The following is a 16,565-nucleotide window of genomic DNA, read 5'->3' on the forward strand; positions in this document are numbered from 1 at the left end:
TCTGTAAATGAGTAACATGGTACCTTGTGAAAACGGTTTTGTTGGCAATGTTTTTCTTAAGGTCTTATAACTAATGACAGTGAAGAAAACCTATCTTGCCTAAATGTAGCTTCTATAATCTATATCAGGGATCTTCTAACTTGGCCCTTTTATTGACTTGTGGACTTCAACTTCCAGAATTCCTCAGCCAGCTTTGCTGGCTGAGGAATTCTGGGAGTTGAAGTCCACAAGTTATAAAAGGGCCAAGTTTGAAGACCTCTGATCTATATCAATGTTTGCTGTTATTGTCATTGATGTGCAACTTCTCCAGCAGCAGCATTTCTTGGAAATGTAGACACTTTAGACCTAGCAATATAGCAATATACAAAACAACAAACAAGCAATTCTCCTGCAGCCCTGTTACTTGCTCTTTCCTATCTTATTGCTGTCCACGGCTAGAGGCTTAACCAAACGCTTTGTGGACTAGTGGTAGAGGCACAGTCTCCTTCGTGAATTTATTATTCCAATTATATTTTGTATTGTGTCAATGCATATAGATTTAAAATCCAGTTTTATAATTTAGTTATAAAGATCAAAAGAGACCGATACCATGATGGAGGCAACTAGTTAGATTTAGAAGACAAAAGACTAATGGTTAGTTCTGATTTCTGCCCACATTTTATGTCTAAATGATTTCCAATTCCAATAGTTGCTTTTAGTTTCATTGATACGGGACCAGTGGGAGAACGGAGAACAAGGGAAAAAGAAATGTTTTTAGTAGTGTTTTTGAGTGGTTAAATAAATAAAGGGGTCGTGTATGTATCAGTTATGTGAAAATACAAGTTCCAACCCAACAACCTGTGTGCCTTTTCCAACCATTCTATACATTCTGCTATACATTATTATTAGAGTTATATCCTACGTTTATTTTTATTTTTTAAAAATTCCATTTATATCCCGCCCTTCTCCGAAGACTCAGGGCGGCTTACAAGCTTAGCAGTAGCCTTCATTCTATGTACAGTATATGCCTGCTTGTTAGGGCTTTCACACACACCCCAAGTGGCATTATTACAAAGTCAGCTTAATTGCCCCCAACAATCTGGGTCCTCATTTTACCTACCTCGGAAGGATGGAAGGCTGAGTCAATTTTGTCCAATTCAAGATGGCATACATAATATTGCCATGTCCTGTTTTTCCCACAACAACAATCCAGCGAAGGAGATTGGGCTGAGAGAGAGTGACTGGCTGAAAGTCACCCAGCTAGCTTTCATGTCCAAGGGAGGACTAGAAATTGCAGTCTCCCAGTTCCTAATTCAACATCTTAACCACTGTGCTTTTTGCTTATATGTCTTGTAGATGTAAGCAGTAGAAACGGATGCAAACACTTCATCTAAATGTTGCTAGTAACAGGCTAACTTCCATATTTTTCTATTTGACACTTAATTTTTTTCCTTTCCTAAAGTGGATTTCTAAAAGATGCACAATGGCTCAGATTTTGGAAGTTGGTGTAACAAATGTTTAGGATGCTAAGCCCTAGGCAGGTGGCAGTCTGTTTTCGTAAAAATAACAAGACATTTCTTTAAAATGTCATGAAATGTTTCTTTAGTATAGCATTTCTGAGGACCGGTCTAATTACACAAAGAAGTGTAAGGAGCACTATGTATATTCAGTGTTTAAATTACGGATAGTAATGCAAAGACATTGTTGGAATTAAATTGCTAGTTTGAATAGCTTGTAAGATCTTTACAAATATATGATTTGTAGACCCAGGGACAGGAGATCTGTATGAAATGGATACATCTGAACTTGTGAGTGGCAAGTCTCCACTGGAGGATCCTCCTGACATTTCTGCCCTGGATTGTCCTGGCAGTCCCTCTCTCAACCACTCTGACTCCTTCAGCCTATTGGCAGATGACAGTCAGCCTGACACCTCTCTTTTTGGAAGTGCCAATTTGCCTCCTGTTCTTGGAGAGTCTGTTTTGCAAGGTAAGCAAGACCCACCCATTCCTCCGTTCTCATCCTTGATCAATTCTCTGCCTTCAAATACAGAAGCTTTTGCTTAGTACTTGCAAAGGGAATTGTGGGATCTAGAGGTACACATTTCCAAGTAATAAATTGCATAGATCTGTGGGAGGGGAAGCTATTATAAACTTTCGGTATGGTTAGGAATTTAATTAGGAAGAGAGAAATCAAATTTAACTGTATACAGAACTTTGGAAAGGCGTATATTGGAATACCATATACGGTACAATATATATTTGCTTAACGGAGTCCTCGGTAGCTATTTTATTCAGCTGGAAATTTATTTTTTAAAATTAAGCGTAGAAAATCCTTCTCGAACAGTATTTAGAAGAAAAGACAATACTGCATATTAATCCTGAGTAAGTTACGAAGGACTACGTTGTTCACATAACAATTGTAATTATCATGTGAAAGCTTGAATTCTTGAAAGAGCTTCCAAGTGACCCGGCTGAGTACTTGAGATCTGCATCCTAAGTCTTACGCTGTATACTGTTAACAGCTTGTAGCATTCCACTAAGTGACTAGGAAGGCAGCAGAAGTAAGAAATGTCTTATTCTCTGCAATGCTCAACGAACTTTTTTCATTGTGTGTTCATTCTTTTCTCTGTGCCATTCTATTCCTCTATTCCTTCTCTCTTGTTATAGAGAGCAGCCTGGAGCTGACCGGTGTCAGTGAAGTAGGGCAAGAGGGCACAGAGTTTCTGGATTCGCAGGCATCCCTTGAACCAGAGTCTCTAAATGCCTCTTTGGAAGAGGCAGTCAAGAGCAGTGGTCCAGATAATCCTACACCTGTAACAGACAGGGACAGCAAAGAAGCTTCACTGCTAAATGTATCTGCCAAAAGTAAGTAAACTCTTTTCTTCGTGCTTCTAAACTACTTGGCTGCCTTTAAATCTAACTTAGTTGATAGCACTGGTAATGGCTGGTTGTTCTGACAGGTGATGTTCCAAGAAGGAGAATAGCCACAGTAGAAGAGGTGCACTACCCCTTGAAACATGGGTAAGTTTTCCCATTCTCCTGGCGGGAAGGATTTTTGCTTTTGCACCGCGCTAGTACACGCACAGCAAGTAATACTTCTGAGCTAGGGTGCAGGTTTCCAGTCTTTGATAGGCTACCTTTGTACTCAGATGGCGAAGGGAGGTGCGCATCAAGAAAGGGAGCAACCGATGGCAGGGAGAAACCTGGTACTATGGACCCTGTGGCAAAAGGATGAAGCAGTTTCCAGAGGTGATCAAGGTAAGTAAAAAAAAAAAAAGTTCCCAGATAGGAAGTGGTGGTGGCTGATTTCTTTTGTAAGTGACTTCTCCATTTGAGAGAACTATTCTGCAACACAGTTTTAAAATCATTCTTGAACATTTATTTTGTCTGCTGAGAATAATGTTGCTTTCTTCCAGCCCAGACAAAGTTCCTCTTTTTTCAGAATTTCCAAAGAGAAGAGATACTGTGTCAGAACACCTTCTTACCTGGATCCGCACTCATTTGGCCTTCCTGCCTTCCTTCCTTCCTTCCTTCCTTCCTTCCTTCCTTCCTTCCTTCCTTCCTTCCTTCCTTCCTTCCTTCCTTCCTTCCTTCCTTCCTTCCTTCCTTCCTTCCTTCCTTCCTTCCTTCCTTCCTTCCTTCCTTCCTTCCTTTCTTTCTTTCTTTCTTTCTCTCTCCTTCCTTCCTCCCTCCCTCCCTCCCTCCCTCCCTCCCTCCCTCCCTCCCTGCTTTCTTCTTAGAAACATTTCATGCTAAGTCAGAGTTCTGATCTGCAGTCTCTTCAATGCTTCCCAGACAATCTGAGGGTAAAGAATGTTCCATGAAACAGGGGCTGCCAGAGAAAAATCAGGCTTCCTAGCTCCCATAAGATGGCAATGTTTAGGGGAAGGGACTAGGAGTATGCCCACCCCATCTGACCTGGTAGGATGGGTAGATGTTTTTAGGGAAAGGAAGTCCTTTAGTTAACTTCATTCCACGAAATAAAGGGCTTTAAAGGTGATGACCCAGCACTTGAATTGTACCCAGAAAGAAACTCGAAGCAAGAGCAGCTTGCCCAAGTCAGGTGTTACTAGGGGCCTCAAGTTACTGTGTGTTTTGGTGCATTCTAGACCATTTGGAAGTTTTGGGGTAATCTTCAAGAGCAACCCCATCTAGAGCACATTGCAGTAATTCAGATGGAGGTGACCAAGGAACATGGACCGTGAACGAACTCTCCTGGTCTAGGAAAGGGCACAATTGCCACACTAGATAAAAATTTTTTCAAAGGCCTCCCTGAACCATGGCTACTCTCCTGCTTCTTGAGCAGAGCTGCAGCGTGAGGTTCAGTACTATTCATCTGCTTGCATTATTGTTCTTTGATCCTCTGTTTCAGACCGTGGCCTCTTGTTATCCAAGACTCCTTCATTTCTTCCTTGTAAACTCCAGGCTGTCGGCCCTATCATGTAGCATCTCCTGCCTTTTATTACCATGTGACTACCTTCATCATCTTCTCTTATCAGGATATGAATGTAGTTCCTATCTTGGTCTTGGAATAAGATTTGCTTTGCCCTTTTTGAATACTTCTTATAAGACACCAAGCAGAATCTAAGATTGTTAATCAGTTATAATGGATGCTGTCCAATATGCTTGTTTAGATTACATGGTTATCTGGACGCCAATTCAGAGTATTTCAGTAGTTCCAAAGGTACTATGCTCACTTCAGAGAGAACCTCCATCTTAAAAAGAAACTTAAGTGCTTGATTAATGTTTTGGTGGTTTATTCTCCTGCAGTACCTGAGCAGAAATGATGGGCAGAACGTCCGCCGTGAACACTTCAGCTTCAGTCCCCGAATGCCAGTGGGCGATTTCTTTGAAGAGCGAGATACATCTGAGGTAGATCTTCCTCTTCTGAGGAATCATTGGCAACTTGTGATTTATTTTTTTTAGCATCTGTCCTTTTGTCAAGATTGTGCTAGAAATCCTGGGGCCAAGGATTACAACAGAGTATCTACATAGATCCTAGTTTCAGTATTTTAAGTAAGGGAGGACATTCTCATGAACAGCAGCTGTATCTCTTGAAGCATAGTACAGGTAGTCCTTGACTTACAGCCATTTATTTAGTGACTGTTCAAAATTGCAATGGCACTTGAAAAAAAGTTACTTAAGTGACTTTTTCACACTTATGACCACTGCAGCATCCCCATGAATGCATGATCAAAATTTGGACACTGTGGGTAACTGATATGTATTTATGATGATTGCAGCGTCCCTGAGTCATGCGATCACCTTGTGCGACCCTCTGACAAGCAAAGTCAATGGGGGAGGCCAGATTCACTTAACAACCATGTTACTAATTTAACAACTGCATTGATTCACTTACCAACTGTGTCAAGAAAGGTTGTAAAACGGGGCAAGACTCACTCGCTAAGCAATGGGAATGTTGGGCTCAATTATTTATTATTATTATTTATTTATTTATTATATTTTTATACCGCCCTTCTCCCGAAGGACTCAGGGCGGTGTACAGGGCAATAAATATAAAAACGAAATACAAAAGTTAAAAAACGATTAAATATTATGCCCAAGTTTAAAACAGTAATTAATTAAAACATATTAAAACCCCTAACCCATCAGACCAGGTCAGATTGCTCGAATAAATAAGTTTTTAGATCGCGCCGGAAGGAGCAAAGGTCGGGGGCCATCCGGAGCTCAACCAGCAAGCGGTTCCACAGGTCTGGCGCACCCACAGAGAACGCCCTCCCCCTGGGGGCCACCAATCGGCATTCTTTGATCGGAGGCACCCTGAGGAGGCCCTCTCTGTGGGAGCGCACTGGACGGAGGGAAGTTGACGCCGGCCGCAGGTGTTGCCGTAGGTAATCCGGACCCATTGTGGTTGTAGGTCAAGGACTGTTGTAGGTCAAGGACTGTTTCTATCTGGCCTAATGGCTTAGTAAACTGAGTTTGAAACACATAGTTAGTCCACTCTTCATCCTCTCCCCAAATTGTTTTTCTGCTTCTAGACCAAAAGTATGTTACAGGTGTGTACGGAAGGATTTGTTTCTGTGGATTCTGAGGATATGCCCTTTGCCCTGCAGATATTGCGGTCTTCAGTTTCCATCAGCACTAAACAGTATGGCCAGCAAAAGGGATACTGACCTGTGTAAGCTACAACATCTGCAGCATCCTTTTCTTCATTTCACAGGGCTTGCAGTGGGTAAAATTGTCACATGAAGAAATCCCTTCACGTATCCAGGCCATCACGGGAAAGCGTGGCCGCCCTCGAAATACCGAGAAAATCAAGGCTAAGGAAATGCCCAAAGTGAAACGTGGACGGGGCCGACCTCCCAAAGTGAAAGTGCTCGACCTGCTGAGCAAGACCGATGTCAGAGTTTTGAAAAAGCTGGAAACCCAAGGTACCAGTTGGACTAGCCTTTTTTTTTTTGCATGCTTGTAGCTTTCACAAGAAAACATTCTAGCTTGTGGCAGTGGTTGTTTTGTCAGTTTCTGGAGGAAAGGCTGTTCATTATGTGCAGCAAGAAAATTCAACTTTTGCTCTCAAAAATAATGCCAATCAACAAGATGCATGCAAATCTGCTTATTTTTTCATTTGCATGCCTTTTCTGGAAACTGATGTGTGAGTTTTTGCAAAATTTGGAATTTCTTGTCAAGGAGCGGTGTGGCAGCAGGAAGAGAGGAACGGATAAGCAAGGGGCGGTAAGAATATATAGGTAAGAGAACATGCCTGGAGAATTTGAGGGGAGGGGCAGGTAGTTACGCAGAAAATAAGAGATGTGCTTTTCAGAACTGGAAGTACTTGCAGGTACCACCTTCTTCCTAGCTCTCACTTATGTTTCCATTGCAGTGGGGGCTAGAACTTTTGTTGTTGTCGTTATTTAAAAAGCTGAAAGATTTAGGATCAGATATATAAATAGAACCTTTGTGGAGTGCAGCCATGGGTGCTCCATCAGTCCTGTCTTACTCTAAGCAGCTTCAAATCAGGTCACTGAATATTTTTTGGTAGCCTTAGGACCATAGCAGGTGGGCAGTCAGGCACAGTGGGTTGGGCTAAATTTTGTTGGGGTGGGGAATGGATTTTGTGTGGGTTTTTTTTTATATCTTAATCTATTTTAAGCCCCTGTTGGATTCATCACTACGGTTTGCATTCTGACTCAATATGGTGAGGAACTATGTTGTTACTCTTCAGCAAATAGGAGCAGAGGATATTCTGAGGCCACACAGGTCACATGCTGTTCTGGGGCAGAGATGGCCTACCTCTGTTTTAATTGCAAGAAATTTGAAGTATCCAGGGTGTCCTAGTCTCCATAATTATTATACTTTAAGCAGTAACATGCTCTCGCTATCCTGAATACCGAATGCTTCCTAATAAAGCTACAGCCCTGCCTGGGTGTTGTAGGGGAGAGCAATTTAGCCACATTGATTTAATTATGACTCTTTGGGCTCGCTGCCAGTTTCATCTGGTGAAGCCACTGTGTGGAATACACAAGAGATGGAGGCAAATAGGAAGAAATGTTTTATTCATTATACAATGAAATAAAATCCTCAGTGCCACCTGCCGACATTATAGCTTGCCTGCACTTGATCTGACCTTACAGTCCACAGAAAGAGTTTTATTTTTTATTTTTAATTACTAAGCAGCACTAAAATCATGCAATAGATTCATATTTGCTGTTGGACCTGTGAGTAGATTGCTCAGTGTTTCGTGCTCTTAGAGTATTTATATTCTTGCAGTTCACAAAATATCTTTAAAACAGCTCATTAGTTTATATGTGGGTAGAGTTCGCAGATTTCATTCCTCACAATGGAGCTTATATTTAAAAAAATCATGATCACGAAAGCTTGTTTAATGGCTGAAACAGTTAAACCTGAGAAAGGAACAAAACTTTAGCTATGAAAAAAGACTGTGTTGTGTTCACGCTGAGTATATTTCTTTTGGCCCATGTCAGCCACGTCTTTTGGAAAATTAATACCTTCCTCTAAAGAATAAAGGTATTGTTAGACATCAGATGTAGAGCTAGTTTAGTCTCATTCTCCCTTTTTGTATCTGCAGAGTTTCTGAGTGATGAAGATAAGCTGAAGATGACCAAGATCAAGAAGAAAATGAGACAAAAGGTACACAAAATAGAAAAAGCTTGTGCATTCTGCTTAAGAAGTCTCGGTCATCCTTGTGGGCATTTTTTTGGGAGAGAAAAAGCATTCCTGAACTCAAAAATGTAGAGGATGGAGGTGATATATTGTAAGACCTTCTTTCTTGGTTGCTAGTAAGGCTGCTGATATGCAGAGGTTTAATAAGCCTTCCATATTGTACAGGAGAAAATCCAAAACTGAATTTATGTTCACATACCTTTTTCATATTTTAAAATAATGTGACATTGGGGGGGGGAGTGGTTTTAGTGGGGGGAAAAATAGAACAGCAAAAAAGAATTGAGAACCAAAATTACCTGAATGTTGACATTGGGAAGGAGCGAAAGCTCCAGTATTTCTACAGCTGCTTCTCTACAGTTGTAGGGGGGAAGGGGAAGGAGGTATTTGTTAAAACCGAAGTACTTAAATGCCAAATCCTGCAATTCGCTTCCTGGAGAATCTAAGCCACGCGAAGTGGATCATGTCTCGGTTAGCAGAATCTTGGGGGTTTAGAATGTTTTGGTTAGAATGCGAGACAGGCAAAATATGATGGATAAATCTATGCAGTAGAAGTTGGGGAAAACCACTGTTTTATTTAAAAACGGAGCAATTATTCCCCCCCCCTTTGGTGTTTTTCCCTTGTGTTCTCAGCATGGTTGGTTTTCTCCCTAGGTACAAAATAAGCAGAAGCAAGAAGCCAAGACCACAAAGTCCAAGGAGGCCAAGTCTAAGGAAGCGAAAAAGAAAACTAAGGTAGATGTTAGTGATTATGAGGGATTTCTTGGAAAAAGAGGAAAGTTGCCGGGTTGGGAATAACCTTATGCGAAGCTTAACAACTTACCTTCTCTCTCCCCCATTCCCCCACCCCCCCAGCCCCAGATCAAGAAGGAGAAGAGCAAGCCAGAAAAGAGCAAACCGGAGAAGCCGAATGAGAAAGTGAAATTGAAAGAAAAAGCGAAGCCCAAGGAGAAGAAAGCGGCGCCCTCAGGGAAGGTTCCCCGGAAGGCTGATAAGAATCTCCTTGCTCAGCGCCGTCAGGAAGAACGGCAGCGGCAGCAAATGATCCTGGAGGAAATGAAAAAGCCCACTGAGGATATGTGTTTAGGAGACCACCAGGTACGTTGATCTGCTTGGCGCTCGATTCCGGTTGTAAAGGTACCAGTTTGTCCTGCTGTTTCAGAGGGATCTTTTCCAATAAAGAAGGGATTTCTGCACCAGAAGACGGCGAATGCCGCGTAAAAAGTACCTTCAGCAATTTCTCACCTGTAAATTCTTAATTCGTTTTAAGGTTTAAATCTTTAGAATATTTGTGAATGCATTTTGTAGTCTTTGTAGTTCTTGGAAAAACATTATGACCTTTTTGGGAATATAGGATAAATTAGATTGGGAAAGTGTGGGGGGGGGAAATAGCAATAGAAAGATTAAGCTATGCAAATTGTTAAAGCTATATACCTGGAATGCAACCCTTACTAATTTGGAAGGTGTCTTCAGCTTCTTCATGCAGCAGCCAATGGAAAAAGTGCCAGCACTGAAATGTCTTCTCCCAGATTGTATGTGGGAAGAAACGTGCAGCGCACGTACCATAGTATAATGTGTCCTATAACAGCTAGTGCCAGGATGAAAGTACTTATTAAGTGGGGCTGCATGCGTGAGCGCCCGCTGCTTGCACAAGCGGGGCTGCGTGTGTGAGCACGAGTGTCCCCTGCTTGAGCAAGCGGAGCTGCGTGCGCGCACAAGGACACGCCCGCCACTTGTGCGGCCCGGCTCCAAACGTGCTGCGGCCAGGCAGTGGGCCATGGCCTGCGGATTGGGGACCACTGTACTAGACAGCCTGTCATTCCTTGGGCCGTCATTTCAGAAATATTTTCTTACCGGATTCTTCAGTGCATTTATCAGTGACTTTTGAGTTTCCAGTATACTGAGTTTCATTGGGAAAGTTGCGATGCGTTCAGTGATATTATCCGTTTTAAAAATAACTCATATTGAACTATGCAGCACGGTCGAACATCAGCACAGAAATGTCTTATGTTTCGTCTTACGTCATAAACTGTTTTATGTTTTATGTCATAAAAGATTTTATAAAATTTGTCGAATTCCAATTTCATGGGATTCATGGGTCGCAGACTTTGGACACATTCTGTAAGTTTGTCCATTTGGTTCAAAAATTGTTGCCCTGTGATACATTTTGACCAGTTAAAGATTGTGGGAATAAGATTTTTACTAATATATAAATATTCTTGGGCTCTACCTCCCTGGAACCAGTAATCGCTATTGCCTCTCGTGTCAGTTGGTGCCATACCTCCCTTTCGTATTGTGTTAATATTTTTGCCTTTTCTCCATTTTCTCCAGCCTCTGCCAGAATTTTCTCGCATTCCTGGATTGGTTTTGCCCAGCCAAGCCTTCTCAGATTGCTTAGCCATTGTGGAATTCCTACATAACTATGGCAAAGTGCTGGGTTTTGATGTAGCCAGGGAAATTCCCAGTTTGAGTACCCTCCAAGAAGGCCTCTTCAATGTAGGAGATAGTTTGGGTGAAGTGTTGGATCTTCTGGTAAAGCTGGTGAAAGTGGCGTTGTACGACCCTGGCCTGCCTTCATGCTGTCAGGTAGGTTTGTGTATATCTGTTGTCAGGATGCCCCTTACTCTCAAGCAGTCCAAATTCTTTACCCAGAAAAATGAGATAATACTGAATAATTTTCTTACTTTGCATAATGCTGCAAAACTAACTTTATTTGTCACGTAAATTCTTTTATCATCAGGCAAGTCAATGGACTCTGCAAAGAACTGAAGCTATAACTGAAAATGTTGAGCATCCTGTTTAGCCAACCTTTAGGACTTAAGAATACTACAGCCACATTTTCAAGCAGATAACGGAGTCCTAACAGTTAGAAATAAGGAAGATCCAAGTATGAGAGAGCTGCACCTAATGGTTTTTGCTCCGCTGTGGAAATGAGGAATGCGTGCAGGGTTGGCTTCATTTCAACATGTAGCCTGTTAAATAGGATATGGACTAAGATGGCTTGTCACCAAATGCCAACACTAGAAGTCAGCCTTGTAGAGTAACAGGGATTATTGTCCTGTTGTAGCCACTGAAAAGATCTACACATTAACATGGAGCAGTTGACCTAAATCCCAAGTTCAGAGTAAGATTGCTGTATAATGCTTTGGATTCAAAGTGGGGGGGGAAAAGTGTTTTGGAGCACATAGCAGCACTATCATAACGCTGGTTCCTGAGTTGAATGGTCTTTTCCCAGCTTCTTCTGCAGAGTCCCATGAACAATCCCATGGAAGAGATTCGGTGGCTTTAAGGAGTTGTTGACAACAACTACCTGAGTGCCTCTATATCCTCCGGAGCATTTTTCTTTCCCCCTACCTTCAAATCCAAAATGCTGCACAGTCCTACAAAATCTCTGTATCCAGGCAATACTTTTGTACTGATAATTTGATTTTTATGCAGATTAAGCTAATAGCAAAAGTCTGAATTGATTGACCTACCTTACACTTTGCATAGTTTATGATTCACTGTTACATGTGAACCTAGCTAGCTGTGGTGTGTTCAGTAAACTACAATTAAACAAGCTAAAGCTTATTGGATTTACAAACCTACTTGGTAGTTGCCATACTGAAACAAAAGAGCTCACAAATGGCTACAGAGGCGTAGCAAGCATTTCTGCTGCTTTCCTTATTAGAAGCCCAGAGTTTCAAGTTTTCTTCTCCAGCTAACACAATAGACAGGTTGGGCAGAAAATAAAGAAGGGAGGAAAAAAAGGTACGCTTAAAGGGGAAAGGGCATGTTTTTTAAATGTTGGTGTTAATGTTGGCTGTTCTGTACCAGCCTGCTACCGGCCCTGCAGAAAAGGCAGGGACAACCCCTTTTTCAAGAAGGCAAGAGGCTGGAATTACGCCTGCCAAATTTATTACCACAAAAACAAACGGAACAAGACAAACCAAGAAACAGGAGCTTTAAGAAACATGAACTATCCCAGCGGTTGCCTTCAGCAAACCAGCCCTCCCCACACATTCCCCTTATATAGAGTTCAGGGCGTGGCTTCTCTCTGCCTCCTTCCGAGAAGCCCCATTGCCTTCCTCTGTTTACTCCTAATTGACTGCCTCCTGCGTTGGGCGTCCTTGAACAGGGCCAGCTGTGGGTCATCTTCATCCACACTGTCAGGCTCACACAGCTGGGTCTCCGTGGTGACCAAGTGGGAGGGGCCTGGCTGAGGGCTCTCATCAGCAAGATCTTCAACCCCCTCAGCAAGGTCTTCAACACCCCCCTCCTCCTCCTCTGAGTCGTCCGACCCAACTGCCGAACCCACAGGCTGACCCTGAATCACAACATCGGCTAGCGTTCAGATAGTTTTCAGACTCTCTTGCCTTCCATACTGGAGAATGTTTGCTTGTTATATAATTTCTGTTTTACAATGAAGAGAAAGTTGCTTTTATAGGAACCATTGCTTTATGGGTTCAATTCTGACACAAAGGAACTCTTAAGGCATCCATCAGTTTCCCTGAACCTGTTGTTAGTTTTCAAGGTTGCAGAGCGAAACGTAGATGCGTTTTATGAGAGGAATCCTTGAAAAGGAAGGCTTGGCTGATTGTGCTGCAAGTTGTTTTTGTATTCCTTCATTTTAATCCAATCCCAGCTACGTGATGCCGTCAGCTGCGCATCACTAAAAGTGGTGGAGAAAGATAATAAAATAACAATGCTGTATAAACAAGAATAGTGCAAAAACTAATTGCCCTTTATACTTTTGATATATCTCTAGTAGCATAGGGAGAAACTGTGCAACATGTGCAATTCCCTTGATAACTTGCAAATTTATTTCCACCCCACCACTGGCTTTGAGGTTTCACCAGGTGCAGTCGGCATATTTTCATATCTATCTCTCCAGCCAGTTTGTTTTAGATTTTGTTCTTTTAAGTGAAAGTTGGCCTTTTAAAAGACTGCTGGACTTGGTTTATCCCATATTAGACCTTGAATTACAAAGTGCAACATAACTGAAGAGTTTTCAAGATCCAGGTTAAATACCTGGTTCCCCCCCATACCTTTTCACCGTTGCTCTATTTTACATTTATTGCAGAAAATGCAATCTAGTACAAGTTATATAGACTGTAGAATTTTTAAATGCTTGCTTAGTTGCTTAGAACTTGCTTCCTCAGCAAAGGTGACAAATTATTTTTAAAACTTTGTACACAGTGCCTGCCCTTCGTTTCTATCTGTTGTCGATAGGAGGAATTGGGATATGTGTGTGTCAGCAACAACAACAACAAAATTATCTATGGTCCTTTTTTATTATTTTGCTTGCCAGGCGTTGAAGATCCTTGGTGAAAAACTCACAGAAATAAGCCTGAACCGTGACACCGTGTCTGAGGTCTTGCGCTGCTTCCTCATAGCCTATGGGGGAGACAGAAGCCTGTGTGATAGCTTGAGAACTAAACCCTTCCAGGCACTGCCTCCAGATAAAAAGGCTGCCATCCTGGCCTTCTTGGTGAATGAGCTCAACAGCAGCACCCTTATCATCAAGTAAGTGATGTCAGGTTAGGTGACTCCTGCAGTTGTGCTTCTCCCTGCTAGGTGCGACCTATGTGGCGCCTTATGTGTGTGGCATCGAAGGTTTAAAATGGATATGGATCGGGACAGAGCGTGAGTCTCAAAATTCTGTTGTTACCACGAGATGGAGGGTAAAAGCATGCAAGAGAGCCCTGTAGCACAGTGCCACACACACCATTCCCCAAAAGCAGCTTTGGAGTGTGGCTGTAGCTTGCGGTACCTGAATGTAATATTTCCCATTTCGTATTAGCTTAAAACGTTAAGCTAATTTGGTAAGAATTTTTGGAAAATTCCCAGGTGGCCACATTCAAAAGCTGCAGGGTGGGCAGGCAATGCATACGTGGCCCTCGGCATCAGTTTCTCAACATATGTGCTGTTTAGGTTTAGACGTATGTACCGGCCGTAAGAATTCTGGCTGCCCTATGTCAGGATGCAGCTTTGATCCACAGGAGAACCTATGCAGGTGCTTGCAATGGCCTTCTCTGAGACAGGTAGAGAACGTATTCACAGTGCAGACACGTTGCCACTGATGCTCAAACTTAGGAAACAGTAGTAAAATAGTATTGATGAAATGGGAGTGGAAGCAGCAGGGTCCAAAACATTATGCCCGTATAACCTGGGGGTATCTGTCCCAAAAGAAGGAATTGGTGAATATCCATTGTTATAAGCCAGATTGCATTTTCAGATGTCTTTTGAAATTAGCATTACACGCAGATGTTGATAAAGGAATGTCATTCTTCTGCTATCCTCCCCATTTTCTTAACAACTCTTTCTACATCCTGCAGTGAAATTGACAAGACTCTGGAGAGCATGTCCAACCATAGGAGAAATAAGTGGATCATTGAGGGAAAGTTACGCAGGTATGTATCTGTAGAATTAATGTGGGCCTATTGCAGAAGTATTCTATTTATGGGAATGCCGTGACAAGAAGAATAAAAAACATACTGGTCATAAATTTATTCAATGTGAAAATCACAGTAGTATGGAATATTATTGTGACCCTAGGGATTCTACCACTTTTTATTTACCAGAGGATTTAGGAATAACATCTTTTTCTCCAGTTCTTCTCCTTTACTATATGGATCCTTTAAGCCCTTCGCAGTAAGGCAACGCGACCCTTTCCCCCTTTTGTTTACACCTCCCGTTCTTCTCCTTGTATTGAAGATTAAAGATTGCCCTAGCTAAAAAGACCGGGCGTCCTGAATCGGAAATCACCGGTTTGGAGGAAGGACGGTGGCGACGGAGCTCCCGCATCATCGAGGAAAACGAGGACAAAGAAATAGACGAAGAGGAGGAAAGAAGAAGGGCATGCAAAACCCGGAGAGATAATGAAGTAGGTCTTAGCACCACGGAGTCAGTGAGGAATATGATGTGTTCTTGTCGTCTAACAATGATAACGCGTTTGGACAGAAATATGTTAATCTCTTAACACAGCAAATACTGAGTAACTGGAACCCTACATTTATGTTGCAACTTCTGGCATAAAATGTTTTTTTTTTAAGGAAGGATGTTTGAGGATTTCTATTGTAAGCATCACAACATTCTTTTTAAAAATTCTTAAGAGGGTTTTTTTTGCATCTTCTTTGTCTTTAAATGAAGCTTGCATTTCCCTAAAGAGTTACAGCTATCAACCAATACATTTGTCATACTTCCCTCTTGGCTTTTTAATGAGAAACATTTCAACTGCCAAGAGAAGCAAAAGAGTTGGACGTTTTACATTTGGGAGATAGAGTGTTTTCAAAACAAAACTTATTTGGGGAGGTAATCAGGAATCTAGTTTTAACTTCTCTCCTCCTCCCACAGAACGAAAGTTTGATTTCCAGCGTGCCAGAGCTAGAGAGGCAAATTGAAAAACTTTCCAAGGTAAATGTTTGCTGTTGAAAAAAAATAAAATAAAGAAAATAGAAGAGTTGAAGCTTCTGCCAGACGTAGCAGTGGTTATTGGGGTTTCCTGTAAGGGTGATAGGTGGAAACGTTAAAGTTTATTTAAAACAACTGACTTTTCCTTTTACATCCTTGGTGTTCTGATTTTTCCTGCAGCGCCAGATGTTCTTTCGCAAAAAGCTGCTCCACTCCTCACAGTTGTTACGCGCATCATCACTTGGGCAAGATCGATATCGGCGGCGGTATTGGGTCCTGCCCCACCTAGGTGGGATCTTTATAGAAGGCTGCGAGGCTTCAGAAGGTATGCAGGGCTTGGATATGTGGGCGGGTGGTTCCTTCTTCGTGGAGGGAGGGAGGGAGGTTTGGATTCTAAGTGGTATCATCCAGGACAGGTAGTCCTTCATTTACAACCTCCATTGGGACTGGAATTTTGATTGTGAGTCATTACAGTCATACATTGAGGCACTATGTGACTGCTTTTATGGTGGTGGTTAAGTGAGTTGTCACAGTCGTTAAGCAAGCCACATAATCAACCACATGGTTGTTAAGTGCAAATCCATTTTATCCATTGGGGTTTGTTTGCTTTTTTTGCTGGAAAATGGCAAAAAGCATCACAAAACGCTATCAGGTGACTGTGGGATGCTGCAACCAGTCATAAATATGAGCCAGTTGCCAAGGCCTTGAAATGCAGCCGGGACCACAGAGATACGACAGGTGTAACTTCAAGGACAGGTAACTTTTCAAGTCCGTCATAATCCCGAATGGTTGTTAATTGACCAGTGGTAAGTTGAAGGCTACTTATATACGATACACCTTCATTACTGGCCCCCAAGGAGCAGGATGGTTACCATTGGCAATAGGTAACAACTAATAAGACAAATTTAAAGAAGTGTAAATAGAAAATAAAGAATAGCGCTTTACAAAGCCTTCCTTAATAACTCCATCACTGAATTACAGTATCTGCTGACCAAATTGCCCTCTGGATTTTGGTTGTACAATTTGACCATCATGCCGTCAGTTGAAAAAAAATTG

General features: G+C 42.0%; 1 protein-coding gene and 1 long non-coding RNA gene across 6 annotated transcripts in view; one reads left to right on the forward strand and one right to left on the reverse strand.

Moving 5' to 3' along the window:
- BAZ2A (bromodomain adjacent to zinc finger domain 2A) overlaps positions 1–16,565 on the forward strand; it is a 73,334-nt gene that overhangs the window by 39,883 nt on the left and 16,886 nt on the right. For all 5 annotated transcript variants that reach the window (XM_081317274.1, XM_081317276.1, XM_081317275.1 and 2 more), the window contains 15 exons: positions 1,744–1,965; positions 2,646–2,843; positions 2,939–2,999; positions 3,128–3,236; positions 4,749–4,850; positions 6,160–6,370; positions 8,026–8,087; positions 8,772–8,852; positions 8,973–9,215; positions 10,449–10,703; positions 13,408–13,622; positions 14,435–14,509; positions 14,814–14,982; positions 15,453–15,512; positions 15,690–15,834. In XM_081317274.1, coding sequence (XP_081173400.1) covers positions 1,744–1,965; positions 2,646–2,843; positions 2,939–2,999; positions 3,128–3,236; positions 4,749–4,850; positions 6,160–6,370; positions 8,026–8,087; positions 8,772–8,852; positions 8,973–9,215; positions 10,449–10,703; positions 13,408–13,622; positions 14,435–14,509; positions 14,814–14,982; positions 15,453–15,512; positions 15,690–15,834 — 2,208 coding nt within the window. The remainder of the gene's footprint in view (positions 1–1,743; positions 1,966–2,645; positions 2,844–2,938; positions 3,000–3,127; positions 3,237–4,748; positions 4,851–6,159; positions 6,371–8,025; positions 8,088–8,771; positions 8,853–8,972; positions 9,216–10,448; positions 10,704–13,407; positions 13,623–14,434; positions 14,510–14,813; positions 14,983–15,452; positions 15,513–15,689; positions 15,835–16,565) is intronic.
- LOC308661965 lies at positions 11,993–15,722 on the reverse strand. The gene is made up of 2 exons (XR_014025063.1): positions 15,650–15,722; positions 11,993–12,768 (listed from the first exon to the last, which is right to left on the reverse strand). It is a non-coding gene; the product is annotated as an uncharacterized lncRNA (long non-coding RNA).

This window comes from Vipera berus (assembly GCF_964194415.1).
Source record: "Vipera berus genome assembly, chromosome: 2".
Classification (NCBI taxonomy): Eukaryota; Metazoa; Chordata; class Lepidosauria; order Squamata; family Viperidae; genus Vipera; species Vipera berus.